At 43.2% G+C, this 18,681-nt stretch overlaps 2 protein-coding genes and 1 non-coding gene across 3 annotated transcripts; 1 reads left to right on the top strand and 2 right to left on the bottom strand.

The window, feature by feature from the left end:
* Window positions 1-6,925: 6,925 nt before the first annotated feature.
* glha2 (pituitary alpha-2 glycoprotein hormone subunit precursor) lies at window positions 6,926-8,164 on the bottom strand. Its single transcript, NM_001123574.1, has 4 exons — window positions 8,133-8,164; window positions 7,889-8,001; window positions 7,471-7,646; window positions 6,926-7,267 (listed from the first exon to the last, which is right to left on the bottom strand). The coding sequence occupies exons 2-4, from the start codon at window positions 7,977-7,979 to the stop codon at window positions 7,190-7,192; spliced, it is 345 nt and encodes a 114-aa protein (NP_001117046.1). The 5' UTR covers window positions 7,980-8,001; window positions 8,133-8,164; the 3' UTR covers window positions 6,926-7,189.
* Window positions 8,165-11,323: 3,159 nt separating this feature from the next.
* scpp1 (secretory calcium-binding phosphoprotein 1) lies at window positions 11,324-18,515 on the top strand. The gene is made up of 9 exons (XM_014195569.2): window positions 11,324-11,558; window positions 11,916-11,970; window positions 12,107-12,157; window positions 12,513-12,581; window positions 12,818-12,847; window positions 13,142-13,183; window positions 14,425-14,475; window positions 14,615-14,680; window positions 17,023-18,515. The coding sequence occupies exons 2-9, from the start codon at window positions 11,917-11,919 to the stop codon at window positions 17,641-17,643; spliced, it is 984 nt and encodes a 327-aa protein (XP_014051044.1). The 5' UTR covers window positions 11,324-11,558; window position 11,916; the 3' UTR covers window positions 17,644-18,515.
* LOC123742639 (U7 small nuclear RNA) lies at window positions 13,811-13,863 on the bottom strand. Its single transcript, XR_006769789.1, has one exon. It is a non-coding gene; the product is annotated as a U7 small nuclear RNA (small nuclear RNA).
* Window positions 18,516-18,681: the final 166 nt, after the last annotated feature.

Here is an 18,681-nt window from a genome sequence, read left to right as displayed (position 1 = left end):
TCTCTGTAGAACGGTGTTTCTATGTAGACAACTGTCTACAAAGACCTCTCCCCACTAGAGGAAGGCAAGCCAGACCCTGTGAGCAGCCGAATGGCGACACTGTCCCCAGAGTATGACAATGACACCGGACTGATTCGTGTTGGAGGTTACATTTGGAGGTGTGACCATCTGGGCCCTGACGTTCTTCACCCTCTGGTTCTGGACCCAGGTCATCCACTCACTGTTGAGGCACCCAGGCCCAGAGAGACTGTTTGCTGAGTTACGTCGAAGGTTCTGGATTCTGAGAGGGAGGGTAGCTTTTCACATTTTTCAGCTTGGTTACACAGAATGCAGGAAGTGGTGAGGCCAGCCAGATGTGCCAAGGATGGCTGACCTGCCTCTAGCCCGACTGTAGCTCCACAGGCCCATATTCTATTCTACAGGAAAGGACTGCCCTGGACAGTATATTATCAAGATTAGCCGAAGAAATGAAAAGAGATGGGGCATCTTCTTTAAGTGCATGACCACCCGGGCTGTACAAGTCGATCTACTGATGAACATGGACTCTGATTCATTCCTACTGGCATTGAGTCGCTTCATCGCTCGAAGAGGAAAGCCCTTTGAGTTCCGGTCCGATCAAGGAACAAATGTCAAGGGAGGGGAATGAGAGCTACAGGAGGCCTTCATGACTCTCCACCCACAGCTCCAGGAACAGTTAGCCAGTCAGAAGATTCGCTTCGCCTTCAACCCACCAAGTGCAACACACTTTGCAGGATGCTGGAAGACTGCCCTGCAAACCACCCTTGGCACACAGACCATCTCCAAAGAGGTGCTGGGGACTGTCCTAATTGAAATAGAAGGGAACTTGAACTCTAAGCCCTTGGGATATGTGTAGTCGGACATCGCGTAACCGGATCCAATCACTCCTAACTCTTCTCATAGGATGGCCAGACTCGTCACTACCACAGGTGATCTACCCAGTCTGACACAGCCAGGTTCTAGCCAACCATTTCTGGCACTGCTTCACATGGAACTACTTACCTGCACTTCAAGGATGCCATAAGTGGCACAAGGAAGATCGTGTAGTTGGGACCGTTATGATGATTGTGGATGATCAGTCTCCTAGGGCACTCTGGCAAGTTGGAACTGTCAAGTCCGTTATCCCTGGAGCAGACGGGAAAGTGAGGACAGCAGAGATCAAAGTCAAGGACAGAACCTACTTCAGGCCTGTTGCTCGATCCTGCTGCTCGCTTTTCCTCAAGAAGCTAGTGACTCTTGCTGGCTTGTCAGCTGAAGCAAATATGTACAACATATTTGGGGGCGGCTGTAAAAACAGCCAGCTCATCTCCTTTCCAAGACCCCAGCTTTCTTTTTTTTCTAATAAGGTCACGGCAATAATCATAACTTTATTAGGCAGGGATTCCATCGATGTTCAGAAGAGGCAGAGGGGTGTCGTGGGGGACGGCATCAGCCAGGGGACCAGGAACCACCGGCCTGAGAAGGGAAACATGAAAAGAGGGTGAGATCTGGTAGTTAGTGGGGAGCTGTAATCTATACGTCACCTCGTTGACCCTACGAAGTACCTTGAAGGGCCCCACAAACTGGCGGCTCAGGTTCCGGCAGGGCAGGCAGAGTGGGAGGTTCCTGGTAGAGAGCCAGACACGATCACCAGAATGGAACATGAGAGCCTCACTGTGGTGGCGGTCCGCCTGATCCTTCTGACAGCGGACGGTGCGCTGGAGCCTCACGTTGGCGGCGTTCCACACCTCTGCATGCTGGAACCACTCCTCCACTGCAGGGGCCTCAGTTTGGCTCGGAGTCCACGGAGCCAGGGCCAGCTGAAATCCCAGGACACACTGGAAGGGAGTCAACCCGGTGGAGGAGTGATGAAGTGAGTTCTGGCGTATTCCGCCCAAGGAAGGAACCGGGCCCCCTCCCCCTACCAGTCCTGACAGTGACTCCTTAGGAGCCTCCCAAGGTCCTGGTTTGTCTTCTCCACCTGCCCGTTTGACTGAGGCCGGTACCCGGATGTGAGGCTGACTGTGTCCCCCAACTTCTCCATGAAGGCTCTCTATACCCGGGACGTGAATTAAAGGCCACGGTCAGATATGATGTCCTCTGGAAGGTCATAGTGCCGGAGACCTGCTGGAACAGTGCCTCAGCGACCTGGAGAGTGGTAGAGAGACCAGAAAGAGGTAAAAAAACAGCAGGATTTAGAAGATCTGTCCACAACAACCATAATAGTGGAGAAACCATCAGACGGAGGGAGATCAGTAATGAAATCTATGGAAAGATGGGACCAAGGCCGCTAAGGCACAGGAAGGGGGAAGAGTTTACTGCTGGAACGTGCCGGGTAGATTTTATTTGGACACATACTGAGCATGAATTGACATAGCGGGCAACGTCCTGTGCCAAGGTGGGCCACCAGTACTTTGCGGAGATAGTGCGGGTGATACCTGGGTGTCCAGCGGCGAGGGATGTGTGCGCCCAGGTCAACAGCCGATCCCTCACCTCTGCGAGGACGTAGATGCGCTCAAGAGGGCAGGTAGCAGGCCCTCTCCAGAACCTGGCTGACGTCCACACGGGGCCAACAATATGGGAGGACAGAATGACTCAACCAATGTGGAACCACAAGGTATGAGAAAACAGGTCTTCCGACATCTGGGTGCCCTGTCGGTGACTTTCATCCTCGACCAGGAGATTGTGGGGTCATGACGTTGGAGCCACGGTAGGCCTAGGATGACTTTGCGTACAGGAGCAGTGATGATGGAAGTCTTTCTTGGTGCATGGGTCCCACGGTGTGGGTGCTGTAATGTGCGGGATAGTGCCGGATCCCAATGGTTGTTTATCCAGGGCTTGGACCCAAAAAAGGAGAGGAGAGAGGGAATGCATTGATGTTCAGGGAGGAGACGAGGGCCTGGTCGATAAAATTCCTCACGGCTCCAGAGTCCACTAGAGCTGTAGAGACAACACCTGAGGGACAGCAAGCCAGTGAAATGGAAACCAGGAAGGGTTTGGCAGAAAACGATGATGAAGGAATACTCACGCCTGCCCTGGGAGACGGATGATCACGGGGCCATCTCTCTGCCCCAATGGACTTTGGGTTGGGACGCACCGGACACCGCTGGAGCCGGTGCCCCTCTTGGCCGCAATAGGGACACAGCCCCATCTGTCTCCGGTGATGTCACTCTGCCGCGGGGAGGTGTGTGACCCCTATCTCCATGGGTTCAGGACAACCAAAGGAGGAGGGCAAGGAGAGCGCCGGCGCTCCCGAAGAAGGTTTTCCAGACGGATGGCGTCTCTGCATGTCAACTCCGTTGGAATAGGGTGTGTAGCGCCGGCTCATTCCATCCGCTGGAGGCTGCCACGGTCTGGAAGGTGAGGGTGTAATCCGCAGCGGTCTGGGCACTCTGCTCAAGTTGGAGTAGTTTTTCACCTCCCTCTCTGCCCTCCGGTGGATGGTTGAAGACCACCCTGAACAGAGCCATGAACCCCTCGTAGGAACCCAGCTCTTCCTCTCCTCTCTCCCAGATAGCCGTAGCCCACTCCAACGCCCGCCCGGTCAGAAGGGAAATGACCGTGGCAACCTTGGACCTCTCAGTGGTGGGGGCTTCTGTCTGATAAGCGAAATAGAGGGAGCACTGGAGTAGGAAGCCATGGCATTTGGAAGGAGTCCCGTCATACTTGTCCGAGAGGGACAGTTGGGCATCCCCAACCTGGGCAGACAGCTGGGTAGGCTGGGGGACTGGCTCGCTGGGACGACTCATGGTAGAAGGTCCTCCGCTAGTTGGAGGTGAATCTTCTCGCATGGTGTTGAGACGGTGGAGGATGCGGAGGACCTCACCCATAGCCACACCCAGTTACGCAAGCTGATCGTGGTGTTGGCAGATTAGATGTCCTTGTTCATCGACCGTCTGGGAGATGTCCTTATCTTCTGCTGCTTCCATTCTTTTGAAGAGACAGTATTCTGTAACGTATGCGCAGGGAGTCAGGAAACAGGTGCAGAAGCTGAGTTGAGTTGAATAATCATCACGAAGAAGAAGAAGAAGAAAATACAAAACAGGAGCCGCGTACTGAACGTAACCAAAACCAATACTGCCTGATTACTGAGGCTTGCTGAGGGCTATATGAAGGGAGAGTAATCAGGGTGGTGATGAAGTCCAGGTGTGCTTAATGATGGGGAGCAGGTGTGCGCAATGTGTGTTGCCAGGACCGGTGGTTAGTAGACCGGTGACGACGAGCACCGGAGCTGGGAGCAGGAGAAGACGTGACATCAACCACGGAGTAACACTGGAGCTGTCCACCTGAAATCATACAGATGATTAAAATGTGAATGAAAAAATGTGTACAAATTTATACAAATACCTTGTCCATAATGTAGAGGCCTCTGGGATTTTTATTGAAGAGGTAAGGGAGCCCTATAAGGTTTTAGAGAAACCAAAATTAAATGTAGATGATACATGTGATCTGCACAACATACCAACACCAATCGTACGTACCTTTGTGTGCCTTCTGGTCAGTATACCTGCAGACTCAGATCAACACAAAAGTGAGCAGTTCAGTCATCTGCACCCAATGCAGCCATAGCCTTTAACATTTTCTTACCTCTTTGTTGATTGATATCTATTGAATTGTGTCCATTTTCTGTTTTAGAAATAATTTGAAAAGGGAGGAAGTGTCAAACAACAATGCCATTTGTACAAATATGAAAATATAGATGGTATCATCATAAAAAAATATCAATTTAGATCATACAAAGGAGAAACCTCACCTTACATTGAGGAGATCTTTCAATTTTTCAGTTAAGTGCCTGCACCTGCTGTCATCTCAAATTCAAATCCACATGTTTCAGTTGGGCAGTTAGGTTCCTGCAAGAATCTCCACCAACCAAGGAGGTTCCTCGATGAACCCCACCTCCTTTGAGCCAAGAACCCTAAGGTTCTTCGAGGAACTTTTAGGATCTTGGAAGAACCCTTGTTGGACCCCTAATTTTTAGAGCATAGACTTTGCGAGTATGGTGTAATAGTAGGTTTGTCTAGTTGATTCCGTATAACAATTGTATTACGTCATTCTATTGGAGATTAACAATAGAAAAGCTGGTCTTCTGCTCTATGCTGATTGTTGTTCTCTTGTTTCAGCTCATATTGTATTAAACTCATGTATTACACCTACTGTAACCAACAGCAGAGCAGGGAAGTGAACACAGGTGGCTGGTGTGAAAGGCAAACACCCTATACATCACGCCAACAGGGTTAACTCACTTTGTGAGAATTCTAACGTGGCTAATATAGCAAAGATTGCTACACTGCCCCCTCCGAACAGGGAAGGCGCATCCCACTCTGACGCCAAAGTAGCAAACAGCTGGACAGGAAAGCAAGCCAGGTCGCTAAAGTGAAACACCCTATGCATCCCACCAGGGAATTATAACATGGCTCATATAGTGAGGATGAAGTGTTGATGTTGCCACTTTGCACCACTAGATGTCCATCTGTATCAAGTTCCTCAGTCACCCTGAAAGTAAGCAGTCAGCTAAGAAAGTTTCCTTACATCCCATTTAATATAATTCAGCAATTAGTTTTGTGCAATCTTCATTTGGTGATAGCGACAACTATTAATATGTGATAGTTTTGGTGCCTGTAAAATGGATAAAATTGATTTCTCTCAAAATGGGGTTGGTCAATACAGGTAATTTACATGGGTAAAAACGGATTCTTACAATAAGATAACTGTTTCCAAAAGGGTATGTGCCGACATGTTTAGCTAAAATGTTTAATTAGGTTGTTTACCAAAGAGACCAACATTTTTTTGATTTTGTGAGCTGTGGGTTTTTTGTCTTCAGCCACATGTTACACCCCCCCAACCTAAACTAAACCACATTGCCTACACAAGCCACAGCCAGACACACACATGCATGCATGCGCGTGCACACCCACACACACACAAACATATGCTTGCACACCCACAAACACACACCCATGGTGTGGTGAGAGACAAAAGGCTCTCTCCCAGAATAGTGCACTGTTCTGAGAATCAGTCCCCTCCCCACACACATGGAATTCCATAGGCCGATTTAGGATGAGCCAAATATGGATATCCAGGAAACAATTTATTACATGAGCTTCTAGAGGAAAGCGACTGTAGCCAGCATTTAGACAGACTGTGCTATGTTTATAGCATAAGAATTCCACTCATATCCATCATATTACTGTGTATGACTCATATTATAAGCATTGAATAATGTACTATCGACATTCAGAAAGAAAACAATACACTTAAAGTAAAATTGTCTGTCCAAAACTTTTGAGATGTGTATAATACTTTTGGTATCCTCATCTTAACAACAAGTATGAATGTATAATCCACCCTATCATCTAAACCGACTCAAAGGTACATTTTCACTCACTTACAACCAGTGCAGGCCAGTGATGGGAGAAATGAGGAGGACAGGCTCATGGCTGGAATGATGATCTATGTATGTTCAGTGTGTATTTACTGTATTTCTTTGAGGAAATGGAATAGTTTCACAGAAAGGAGACATGTTCTTATTTGACCTTCCGTCTTCCGTTCCAGGAGTGGGCACGCTTGTTTTTACAAGAAGCTGCCCACCCTATAGTTTAGCATCCTAAATTATATTGACTTAAGTCAGTGAGGGGGAGGAGGTAGAAGAAGAAAGACCGAATGGAGTAACTCTTGGAAGCACGCATGTGTTTGTGTGTGTGTGCCTACGTGTACGTGTGTGTGTGTGTGTGTGTATGTGCGTGTGTGTGCGTGTGTGTGTGTGTGTGTGTGTGTGTGTGTGTGTGTGTGTGTGTGTGTGTGTGTGTGTGTGTGTGTGTGTGTGTGTGTGTGTGTGTGTGTGTGTGTGTGTGTGTGTGTGTGTGTGCATTCAGCATCCGACACCAATACAGTGTGATGAAGCTGAGTTGGCTGGGAGGAAGTGATGCAATCATGTTAATTGGGATTTTAATCAGTATTCAATTCATACAGTAAAGTCTACATTGATTAACACAGTACAGGAATACAACTTTATATCTTTGCTACCATAAGAGCACTATAAATATTATCCGTAGAATATTACCTCACAATGATTTCCTAATATGTGATTTCTCTTAAAACACAAGGAACTTCAGGAATAAGTTGTGCAAAATATATGATCTGTTGCCAAGCTTTTACTTCTACGACAAGGAGATTTCCAGCCCGTACAGACAGTTTATGATTTATGGTAATAACAGGTGCTGCAGTGACACTCTGTGTGGTTCGTCACCGGGAAGCCATCCTTGGTGGTGACCTGAGAGAGGAGAAGGAGAGAAAGAATCAAGTGAAAGAGAGACGGTTTAATATAAAAACATTCAGGTTAATTGGAGTTGTTGTTAAATGATACGTTTAGATGTTATGTGCGTTACACTAGGAATGTCGTCAGGTCAGATGATCAAACTTTAGGTTGTAGAGAATATTAATCCCAACTACTTTATTAGTTAAATATTGTCTTACCCTTTCCCCTTCTTTTGCAACACAGCATGTGGCTTCAGAGGTGATGTTCTTGGGGACCAGCATGGTTTGCTTGGACCGTAGTGGGGTTGGATAAGCTCTGGAGAAGCAGCAGCCTGTACACTGCATGATGTTGGGGAAGATTGTGTTTGGCTTCAGTGTGCATTCCTCACAGCCCACTGGGAAGATAATGACATAAATTCATTGAGAATTTATTGAATAGTCTGATCTTAAGCTTGGTGTACTATGCATCACCAATGTGTGGCTCTCTTCCTTGTAAACACACAGTTTGGGAATAAGGCGGTAATATACCAATTTATATTCTCTCTCTCTATAATGACAACAGAACAACTCACTGCTCATTTTGTTCCCAGAACACATAAACCATCAACAAAATCAGTTATTGAAATGTAAAACTTACTGTTTGTCTTGTCACTGTTTGGATAAGAGTCTGCGATGACTAGAAGTGCGGACAGGATGAGGGATAGTCCAGTTGATTTCAACAAGCACATTTTAGTGACGGCTGGCAATATCCTGACAGCAAACATGAATAAAACCATTCAAAACCATCATATTCATCTCAGAAGTTGAAAACTCATAAACACAAAACACAGCAGTGAAACAATACATTGGAAACACAACATAGTGAATGGGAAAAGCATTACCTGCGTATGTTTATCTTAGTGGAAGCCTGGTCAGTGTTCAGTGTGTAGACCCTATTGCTCCCTCCATTAACTTTTATACCGCTGCCCATGTGCTCGACCAGGATTAGGTAAACCCCTCCAACCTTATCAGTGATATCTGTAAGGCATTGGCCACTTGGCTACCTGCTCTAATCCTTTAAATGAAAAAAGGAACTGCACACGCGGTCGAAAGTCAAAACACGCTTCCATCCTTCCATCCTGACTATGGATGGAAGCTTCTAATCCCTTAAACAGGTGGGATGTTGCTAGGTAACTGCTGTTATGTCATGCAGAAGGCAAGGCAAGGTCATTGGTTCATTAGTTTAATTTATGTTCATGGTCTTTTGCTTTGTAAATCAATACATCTAAAGACATTTTTAATACTTTGAATATCTGATTCATCTTTCCATGCTGAATTATATCCCCCCAAAATAAGTAAATATGTAAGCTACACAAAAAAGTGAAATATTTCTCATTAAATAAATGGGGTTTCTTATATAAACCATGAGGACTTGTCCCTGGCCATGCTTTATTATCATCTGGGACAGTGCTAACATGACTGCAAGCAATGAATACGGTATATGAAATAATGCTATCCTTTCAGAGAGCCAAACAGATACACTACATGGCCAATGGTATGTGGACACCTCTTCAAATGAGTGGATTTCGCTATTTCAGCCACACCTGTTGCTGACAGGTGTATAAAATTGAGCACACTTCAATGCAATCTCCATAGACAAACATTGGCAGTAGAACGGCCTTACTGAAAAGCTCAGTGACTTTCAACATGGCATCATCATAGGATGCCACCTTTCCAACAAGTCAGTTCGTCAAATTTCTGCCCTGCTAGTGCTGCCCCGGTCAAATGTAAGTTCTGTTATTGTGAAGCGGAATTGTCTAGGAGCTCACAGAACGGGACCGCCAAGTGCTGAAGTGAGTAGCGCGTAAAAATCATCTGTCATCAGTTGCAACACTCACTACCGAGTTCCAAACTGCCTCTGGACGCAACGTTAGCACAAAAACTGTTTTTTGGGAGCTTCATAAAATGGGTTTTCATGGCCGAGTGGTGTATAGCTCGCCATCATTGGACTCTGGAGCAGTGGAAATGCGTTTTCTGGAGTGATTAATCACGCTTCACCATCTGGCAATCCGACAGACGAATATGGGTTTGGCGAATGCCAGGAGAACGCTACCTGCCCCAATGCATAGCGCCAACTGTAAAGATTGATGGAGGAGGAATAATGGTTTGGGGCTGTTTTTCATGATTCCAGAGAAGGGAAATCTTAAAGCTACAGCATACAATGACATTCTAGACTATTCTGTGCTTCCAACTTTGTGGGAATAGTTTGGGGAAGGCCCTTTCCTGTTTCATCATGACAGTGCCTCCTTGTTTGTTGAAATCGATGTGGAAGAACTTGACTGGTCTGCACAGAGCCCTGACCTCAACACCTTTGGGGATGAATTGGAACACCGACTGAGAGCCAGGCCTAATTGCCCAACATCAGTGCCTGACCTCACTAATGCTCTTGTGGCTGAATGGAAACAAGTCCCCGCAGCAATGTTCCAACATCTAGTGGAAAGCTTTCCCAGAAGAGTAGAGCTTGTTATAACAACAAGGAGGACCAACTCCATATTAATGCCCATGATTTTGGAAAGAGATGTGGTGGCCATGTAGTGTATTTCCCTCAGAGATGCAGTTCAATGATATGTTTATATTCATGTAATAACATTAATGAGTCAGTGTATCCTCAATTAAATGAGAGGTATGCTAATGAATGTGTACTCTAAATTAAAGGTACACTATGCAGAAACCTGTCAGGTGGATGGATTATTTTGGCAAAGGAGAAATGCTCACTAACAGTGATGTAAACAAATGTGTGCACCAAATCTTTTATAAATACCTTTTTTGTGCGTATGGACATTTTCAGGGATTGTTTATTTTAGCTCATGAAACATGGGACCAACACTTTATACATGATAAGACACACACTCTACACACATGAGATGTTGTATTGTAAATATGTAATATGTGATAGTGGAGGAGTGGCCTGAGGGAACACACTAAATGTATTGGGTAAAGTGTTATGAAATGTAATGTCATGTAATATTTTAAACTGTATATAACTGTCTTAATGTTGCTGGACGCCAGAAAGAGTAGCTGCAGCCTTGGCAGCAGCTAATGGGGATCCTTAATAAATATAAAAACAAAATACGCATGTTGCGTTTATATTTTTGATCAGTGTAAGAACAGCTACACCACAGTATCTTTTCATCTTTCCGTTTACCTATGTTTTAAAATTTCCCGACCTTGGTTGCATTGGAGACTAGACCCAGGCAGGTGTAACTCAATATGCATGGAGGACGGCACATGAAATCTCAGAGATTTAAAGGCTTATGGTGCAACCATGTCATGAGCCATAACTGTTCTTCCATCCTGCACTCTTACTGTAATTGTATTTCTCCATTCAAAATAGTAATTGTATAGCCTACTGTAAAACCTTAAGACTAATTGCAAAGGTGTTTTATTATTGATGTTTTCATTAACAAGACGAAAGATGAAAACCATATTGTCAACTAAATGCATTCTCAACTAAAAATATGTGGTTAAACACTGATCGCCAGTCACTTTACTTTCAATGCATTTTTCTGCAAAAGGTAGGTAAACGCATGTGCAAAATAAAACATTTGCACGAACAGCGTTTGTGTGCATTTACCCTCCACTACACCACTGGTAACATTCTGTAAATTATCTATATACTCTTCTCTAATACCACTCTGGATAAAGGCAATCTACAATTTTCTAAGTACAAATGAAAACCGCTTTTATTCCCCCCAAATTGTAACATTTTCTATGGTATAGCATAGCATCTTTAATACATTGTTTACTTGCCGATTAACAATCAGTCTAGACATAGCCATCGAAAGCAGTCCTAGTGAAGCATTTGTGTGACACGGTAGCTACTGAGGTAATTGTGGTTGCTGGCTCTGTTTGTGGTACAAGGTCCAGGATGAAGATCCTGTAGTAGAAAATGAAGATGAGGCCATGGGGATGTAGAAGGCCTTGAAGGTGGAGGAGATGGTGTGGCCGATGTGGTCATGCTCTTGGAATCACGTGTGGTGTGTGTGCGTTCGGTATCCGGCACCCATACACTTTCACAAAAAGTGTGGTGAAGCTGAGTTGGCTGGGAGGAAGTGAGGCGATCATGTTAATTGAGGGTTCTGGTTAGTATATAGCCCTGTCTGTCTCCTCAACTCACCACATCCACTTAATCCCGCTCTTATTGTCTCAACATCCAGTGGGATAGTAGTGCCTGGCGTTCCAAACTACTACTGTACACAGTACACGGACCATTGGCAGAGTTGGGTTTACAGCTAAAAACATCTGATTCTGGTGGAACTGGTGAAAAGGTAAAGGACCGTGGTTGATTTCAACACATACACAATACACAGGTTTAGCACAGAATTTATACACTAAAGTGTATATAGTTGTAGTATATAGAGTGGATATAGCTATAGTATATAAAATGTATATGAGAATTCTGCGTGTGGAAAATGAATTGCACTGCCTAAGTGACTGTCTAACTTGTTTGGGTTGGCAACATTTTTATGCTTTTCTTTTAACAGCACACCTAGGACAACTATTGATGGTTTTATTCAGACGCTTGATACATGTTATTAGAAATACAAAAAATAATTTCAGTAGGCCTAATGCATCAATCCACAGTTACTAAAATCAACAATGTTAATATTCTGTGTTCATTGTAGAATGAAGATTACAATAGTGATTTTTTGCTTGGTTGGGGCGGTTTATGCCAACCCAGTAAGTACCCTTGTTTTTTTATTGAACAATCTTAATATAGTCACAATAAAATGTAAATGATGAGTTGATATAGATGTAACACATCAGACTTTTGTATTATTTTGTGTTCTCCTACTGTATTTGTTTCTTTTGACAGATTCTGTACAAAGTTATTTTGAAGCAGAGCGAACTGGAATCATCAAACATGGTAAGTGCTATCAAAACAAGCAATCAAAAGTATCTGCAGTTTGATTATTGTGTTGGGTTGTGAGTCTGAAAAATGCACAGAAACGCAAGCCTGTTGACTGCAATCACGTTGGCAACCTCCACCGCAGTCCAAGTCAGAAAAGCTGACAGTTACGGTAGTTCATCATTCTTGTGCCAAACCTCAAGTTTAGATTGTATTCGAGGTAGAGGTCATTGCACTGTATACACCCATATTTATCCCTACAATGGGTTGTTTGGGCAATGGTGGACTTGTTAAGATTTTAAATAAGAATGATGATTGTTGATGCTGACACACAGATTGTCATTAAATGCATGGCACTGGCATTGTGTTTCAGACTCAAACGCAAAGGTTAAGTTCATCCGCCTCACAATCTCCGGATCAAAGTGACACTTCAGAGCTCGAGGTGGGTTGAATGGAATAATATTAAAATGTCACCAGGTGTAGAATGTAAAACATACAACTGTAAGTGCATTGGCGAAAATCAGAATAGGTCTTTATCTAACACATATCCGTTACACTTTATAATTACTTGCATGAACAAGACATTATTTATACTTTTTAAATATTCATAAATGTACATTGCTTATTAATTGTAATACATATAAATGTTTATAATAACCCACATCTCTTTACTTATAGAGCTCTGAAGAAAGTACCTCAGAGGACCAAGTAAGTTTAAAAAAAAAGGCTCATTATTTTCTGCTCAAAAGTATTGACATTACAAGCAATGCCTAAATATATCTGGGGGCGTATTCACACAGCGCTTCAGAGCAGTAGTGCTGATCTAGGATCAGGTCCCCATTGTCCATGTAACCTTATTCATTAGGATCTACAAGACAAAACTGATCATAGATCAGCATACTCTGAGACGCTTGATACATACGCTTGATACAGATGCCCCTGTTCTCCATTATCAAGTGGCTCTAATCTGTACTATTCAATCTGTGTTAAATTGCGTTTCAGAGTTCAGAGTCTGAGTCCGAATCATTGGAATCCAATTCAGAGGTGAGTGACAACAACAGTATTCCTACTCCAGTATTATCCATCCCACATGAAAAAATACTATATTATAAACTGGGTGGTTCGAGCCCTGAGTGCTGATTGGCTGACAGCCGTGGTATAGCAGACCGTATATCACGAGTATGACAAAACATATATTTTTACTGCTCTAAATACATTGGTAACAAGTTTATAATAGGAATAAGACACCTCGGGGTTTATGCTATATGGCCATTATACCACGGCTAAGGGCTGTATCTAGCCAGTCCGAGTCGCATCCCGCATAAGAACAGCCCTTAGCCGTGTTATATTGGTCATATACCACACCCCCTCGGGCCTTATTGCTTAAGTATACTATGGTATAAATACTATAGTATTCACTGTAGTGTTTACTGTAGTATACTGTAGTATTCACAGTAAACTATAGTATAAACACTGTAGTAAAAGAAAACTGTAGTATATACTATAGTAATTAATGTAGTGTTTTTGCAGATTGTAGTATACAGTACTGTAGTATATACTGAAGTGTTTTTGCAGACTGTAGTATACTGTAGTATTTACTGTCGTGTTTTTGCGGACATTAATATAGTATTTACTGTAGTGTTTTAGTTTTATTATCTTTGACATAGAAGTGGAGGCTTTCTCCTTCAGGAAACCTACTGGAGAAATACTAAAAGAGCACATTTTCCATAACCTGTACGTAGGTAGGACTGGGGTCTGAACGGATAGTTCAGAGCTTCTGCTCTTTTCTATAACCTGTAGAGAACACAATATATGGTCTATACTTGGCATGTAGGTTTCTCACTTATGCGTGGCATAAATTGCTATATGGGGAGGGGAATGAGCAGAGTAAATGCAAATGAAATACTGTAGTATAAAAAGTGCAGTATTCTGCACACTGTGGTGTTTTTGCAGACATTACTGTAGTATTTACTACAGAGCTTTTTTTGCAGATAATACTGTAGTATTTACTATCGTATTCTCCAGTATACTACAATGTTGTATAGTAAGTACTAGATATGATTGAGGGATACTACAGTGTGTAGTATAGTATTCTGCAGTATCCTACAGTTTACGATTGAATTCTATAGTAAGTATTGTAGTATTCTATAGTAAACTGTAGTATTGTATTTAATGTGGGTTGTTCTGGTTGTGCAAATACTAGGGCTGTTCGTCGATACAAAAATAAATACATTGAAAAATACCTCCTTGGTCCATTTTGTTGTAATCTGTTCCCCTTCACACAGTCTTCCGAGAGCCATTCTTTGGAGAGTGAGAGCCAATCACTGGAGGACAGGGTAAAGAGCCTCAGATGTACATAATTTCACAGAGTGCATATCAAAACAATAAAATTAGAAAGATGCAATCAATTTACAATATGTCAGGAAAATGACGATGGTTGCATTTACTGTATCTTGTGTTGGTTTGTTTCAACAGACTGACTCCAATGCTATTGGGGATACAAGAGACAACAGCCAAGGCAGTGAAGAAAACGTTCGAAAGGTTAGTCTTGCACTTGTCATAATATCCTGTGTCCTGTTATGTCATATACTTATAATAAGAACACATTTTTACACAATACTAAGCCTGTCAAAATCTTAGTTTGACATTTATATTTTGTCTGCACAAAGCACTTACTACATACAGTATGTGCTTACGAGTCATTTACAATCTAATAGCTAATCAGAGGAATGCTCCAAAAATTGCCAAAGACTCCAGCCACTCAAGCCAGACTCTTCACTCTGCTACCGTCTGGCAAATGGTACCGGAGCATCGGTTCTCGAACCATCAGGCTTCGAGAAAGCTTCTACCCCCAAGCCATAAGACTGCTAAAAAAACAGGAGGCTGCTTAGGGGAGTACAGCTCATAATAATGTCTGGAACGAAGGGAATGGAATGACATCAAACACCTGGAATCCATGTGTTTGATGTATTTGATACCATTCCACTAATTCCACTCCAGCCATTGCCATGAGCCCGTGCTAACCAATTAAGGAGCCACCAACCTCCTGTGTGTTAAATAGCCAGACTGCTAAAATAGCCAATGAATGGTACCCAAACAATCTGCACTGACTCTATCGTGCACTGACCCTACGCACACTCACTACACTAAACATTGACACCATATACACACATGTAATCACACACACACACACACACACACACACACACACACACACACACACACACACACACACACACACACACACACACACACACACACGCATACCGACACAACACAAACATACATACACGCACGCACACACATTCACACACACACTTTTACACTAATAATTTGCTGCTGCTACTCTGTTCTTTATTTTACTCTTATTATCATCTATCTGGATGCCTAGTCACTTTACCCTGCCTTCATGTACATACAGTATCTACCTCAAGTACCTCGTAGCTGTGCACATTGATCTGGTACTAGTACTCCCAGTATATACCGTGCATTCGGAAAGTATTCAGAACCCTTGACTTTTTCCACATTTTGTTACGTTACAGCCTTATTCTAAAATGGATTAAATAAAACATTTTCCTCATCAATCTATACAAAATATCACAAGATGACAGAAATACCTTATTTACATAAGTATTCAGACCCTTTGCTATGAGACTCGAAATTGAGCTCAGGTGCATCCTGTTTCCATTGGATCATCCTTGAGATGTTTCCACCTGCGGTAAATTCAATTAACTGGGCATGATTTGGAAAGTCCCACACCTGTCTATTTAAGGTTCCACTGTTGACAGTGCATGTCAGAGCAAAAACCAAGCCATGAGGTTTGCAGCATCATGCTGTGGAGATGTTTTTCAGCGGCAGGGACTGGGAGACTAGTCAGGATCGAGGGAAACATGAACAGAGCACATTTCAGAGAAATCCTTGATGAAAACCTGCTTCAGAGCGCTCAGGACCTCAGACTGGGGCGAAGGTTCACCTTCCAATAGGACAACAACCCTAAGCACACAGCCAAGACAACACAGGAGTGGCTTTGGGACAAGTCTCTGAATGTCCTTGAGTGGCCCAGCCAGAGCCCAGACTTTAATCAGATCTAACATCTCTGGAGAGACATGAAAATAGCTGTGCAGCAACACTCCCATCCAACCTGACAGAGCTTGAGAGGATCTGCAGAGAAGAATGTGAGAAACTCCCCAAATACAGGTGTGCCAAGTTTGTAGCATCATACCCAAGAAGACTCAAGGCTGTAATTGCTGCCAAAGGTGCTTCAACAAAGTACATTTACATTACATTTAAGTCATTTAGCAGACGCTCTTATCCAGAGCGACTTACAGTAGTGAATACATACATTTCGTGCATTTATTATTATTTTTTTTTTTGTACTGGCCCCCCGTGGGAATCAAACCCACAACCCTGGCATTGCCCACACCATGCTCTACCAACTGAGCCACAGGGAAGGCTGAGTAAAGGGTCTGAGTAAAGGGACTGAAGACTTATGTAAATGTGATATATCTTTTTTTTTTTTTTTATACATTTGCAAAAAAATCTAAAAACCTGTTTTTGCTTTGTCATTATGGGGTATTGTGTGTACATTTTATAATAACACTAACATAACAAAATGTGGAAAAACTCAAGGGGTCTGAATACTTTCCGAATGCACTGTAGCTCCATTCTTGTGTATTTGATTTTATTCCGTTTGTGTTAGTTACTATTTTTGAAACTCTGCATCGTTGGGAAAGGTTCAGAAGCAAGAGTTTCACTGTACAGTCATATTCGGCGCATGTGATCAACAAAGTTTGATTTGATTTAAAATGAAGGATTACCATTCTGTATGAACTGACGACAACCAACCATTATTTCACCCATCTGTGTCTTGTCCACTTCTCTAGAATTGGATCCGAGTGTTTGCCGTCCGAGTCTTGAGTGCAGAGAACAACAGCAGCTCTGAGGTCAAAGGGCAGCTGGACCTACCCACTAATCAGGGGGCAGTGAAACACAGCATACTCTCTCCCACCGCCTTGACAACCAACTACAGCCAGCCTGGCAATACAGTTCAGAGCAATGCAGCCTTGGCATTGGTAGAGAGCTTCCTCAAAGCCTCTGGTTCTCTTAGTGAGACCAGTGTCAGCATTGATACCAGTGACGTCAGTGCTGTTACTGGTAACGTCAGTACTGTTACCAGAGACGTCAGTACTGTTAACTTTGACATAAGAGACACAAGTAACAGCAAGGATACCAGCGATAGTAGCGAAAGCAGTGAAAGTAGCGAGAGCAGTGACACTAGTGAGACCAGTGATAGCAGCAATACCAGTGACAGTAAAGAGAGTGATACCAGTGAGAGTGAGGAGAGACACCAGAGCCAAGCTACAGACTGCCAGCAGGGTGTCCACAGCACTGCCTGTGACAGTGAGGAGTATTTCTTCCAAGATATAGGTGACGATGGTCATTATCCAATGGATGATTTGCTCATGCCTGAAGAGGAGCATAGGGAGTTGAGTTTACGGAGATAATGCTAACATCCCCCATTTGACTGTATCAGGTTGGATGCATTTCAAATGAAGCAAGGGGAGGGAGTACAGTGTAGATCAAGCAATATAGTATGACATTGACTTCTATGTTTTGTTTTGATGTTGGCATGAAATAAAACTGAAAATAAACTGTTCGGCCTACTGCTTAGAAATATAGGTTTAAGTGTTGTAGTAGATGGTTTGAAGTCATGGTTGCAAATATTTTTCCTATTCATTTGCTTTTTTCACTCATTTTCATGAAGAGTTGAATTCCAAAACGCTATATATCCATTTTCAGAAATGTTGGTAAATGATCTTTTATTGTTTATAGAAATTATGATAGAGATGGATGTGTTTTTTCACTATCTAATTATGGCATGGGGTTGTTCAATGACAGACATGTATTTGTTTAGAATCTATCACTTGATGGTTTCATTTCAGAGACAAATAATCATGTTTTTTGGCAAAATGCTGTCACACCCTGATCTGTTTCACCTGTCTTTGTGCTTGTCTCCAACCCGCCCCAAGTGTCGCCCATCTTCCACATTATCCCCAGTGTATTTATACCAGTATTCTCTGTTTGTCTGTTGCCAGTTCGTTTTATCCGTCAAGCCTACCAGCGGTTTTCCCCTTGCTCATGTCTTTTTCTATAGTTCCTGTTTTCTAGTTTTCCCGGTTTCGACCATTCTGCCTGCACTGAGCCTGAGCCTGCCTGCCGTACTATACCTTGTCACAACGCACTGGATTATTGACCTCTGCCTGCCTTGACCCTGAGACTGTCTGCAGTTCTGTCCCTTTTGACTCTGATCTGGATTACTGACCTCTGCCTGCCCTTGACCTGTTGTTTTGCCTGCCCTTGTTCTAGTAATAAACTTTTGTTACTTCGACACTGTCTGCATCTGGGTCTTCCCTAAAACGTGATAAATGTTATATATTTGCCTCAATCTCAGATAAATAGATAGTAGTGCTAGGTTTTACACTGTCAAATATAACAAATATCTACTTTTTATATAAAGAACAGTACAAATTATACATTTGTGA

Source organism: Salmo salar, chromosome ssa04 (genome assembly GCF_905237065.1).
Source record: "Salmo salar chromosome ssa04, Ssal_v3.1, whole genome shotgun sequence".
Taxonomy (NCBI): Eukaryota; Metazoa; Chordata; class Actinopteri; order Salmoniformes; family Salmonidae; genus Salmo; species Salmo salar.
This window is presented reverse-complemented; position numbering and strand designations above follow the sequence as displayed.

Bases quoted from the DNA above. Each gene is read 5' to 3' on its own strand.
- scpp1 (XM_014195569.2), top strand. From the start codon at position 11,917: ATGAAGATTACAATAGTGATTTTTTGCTTGGTTGGGGCGGTTTATGCC. The intron at 12,158-12,512 runs GTAAGTGCTATC...ATTGTGTTTCAG, and splicing joins AACTGGAATCATCAAACATG to ACTCAAACGCAAAGGTTAAG. The intron at 14,681-17,022 runs GTTAGTCTTGCA...CCACTTCTCTAG, and splicing joins GTGAAGAAAACGTTCGAAAG to AATTGGATCCGAGTGTTTGC.
- glha2 (NM_001123574.1), bottom strand. From the start codon at position 7,979: ATGTGCTTGTTGAAATCAACTGGACTATCCCTCATCCTGTCCGCACTT. The intron at 7,647-7,888 runs GTAAGTTTTACA...TTATCTTCCCAG, and splicing joins AAACAGTGACAAGACAAACA to TGGGCTGTGAGGAATGCACA. The intron at 7,268-7,470 runs GTAAGACAATAT...CTCCTCTCTCAG, and splicing joins TTGCAAAAGAAGGGGAAAGG to GTCACCACCAAGGATGGCTT.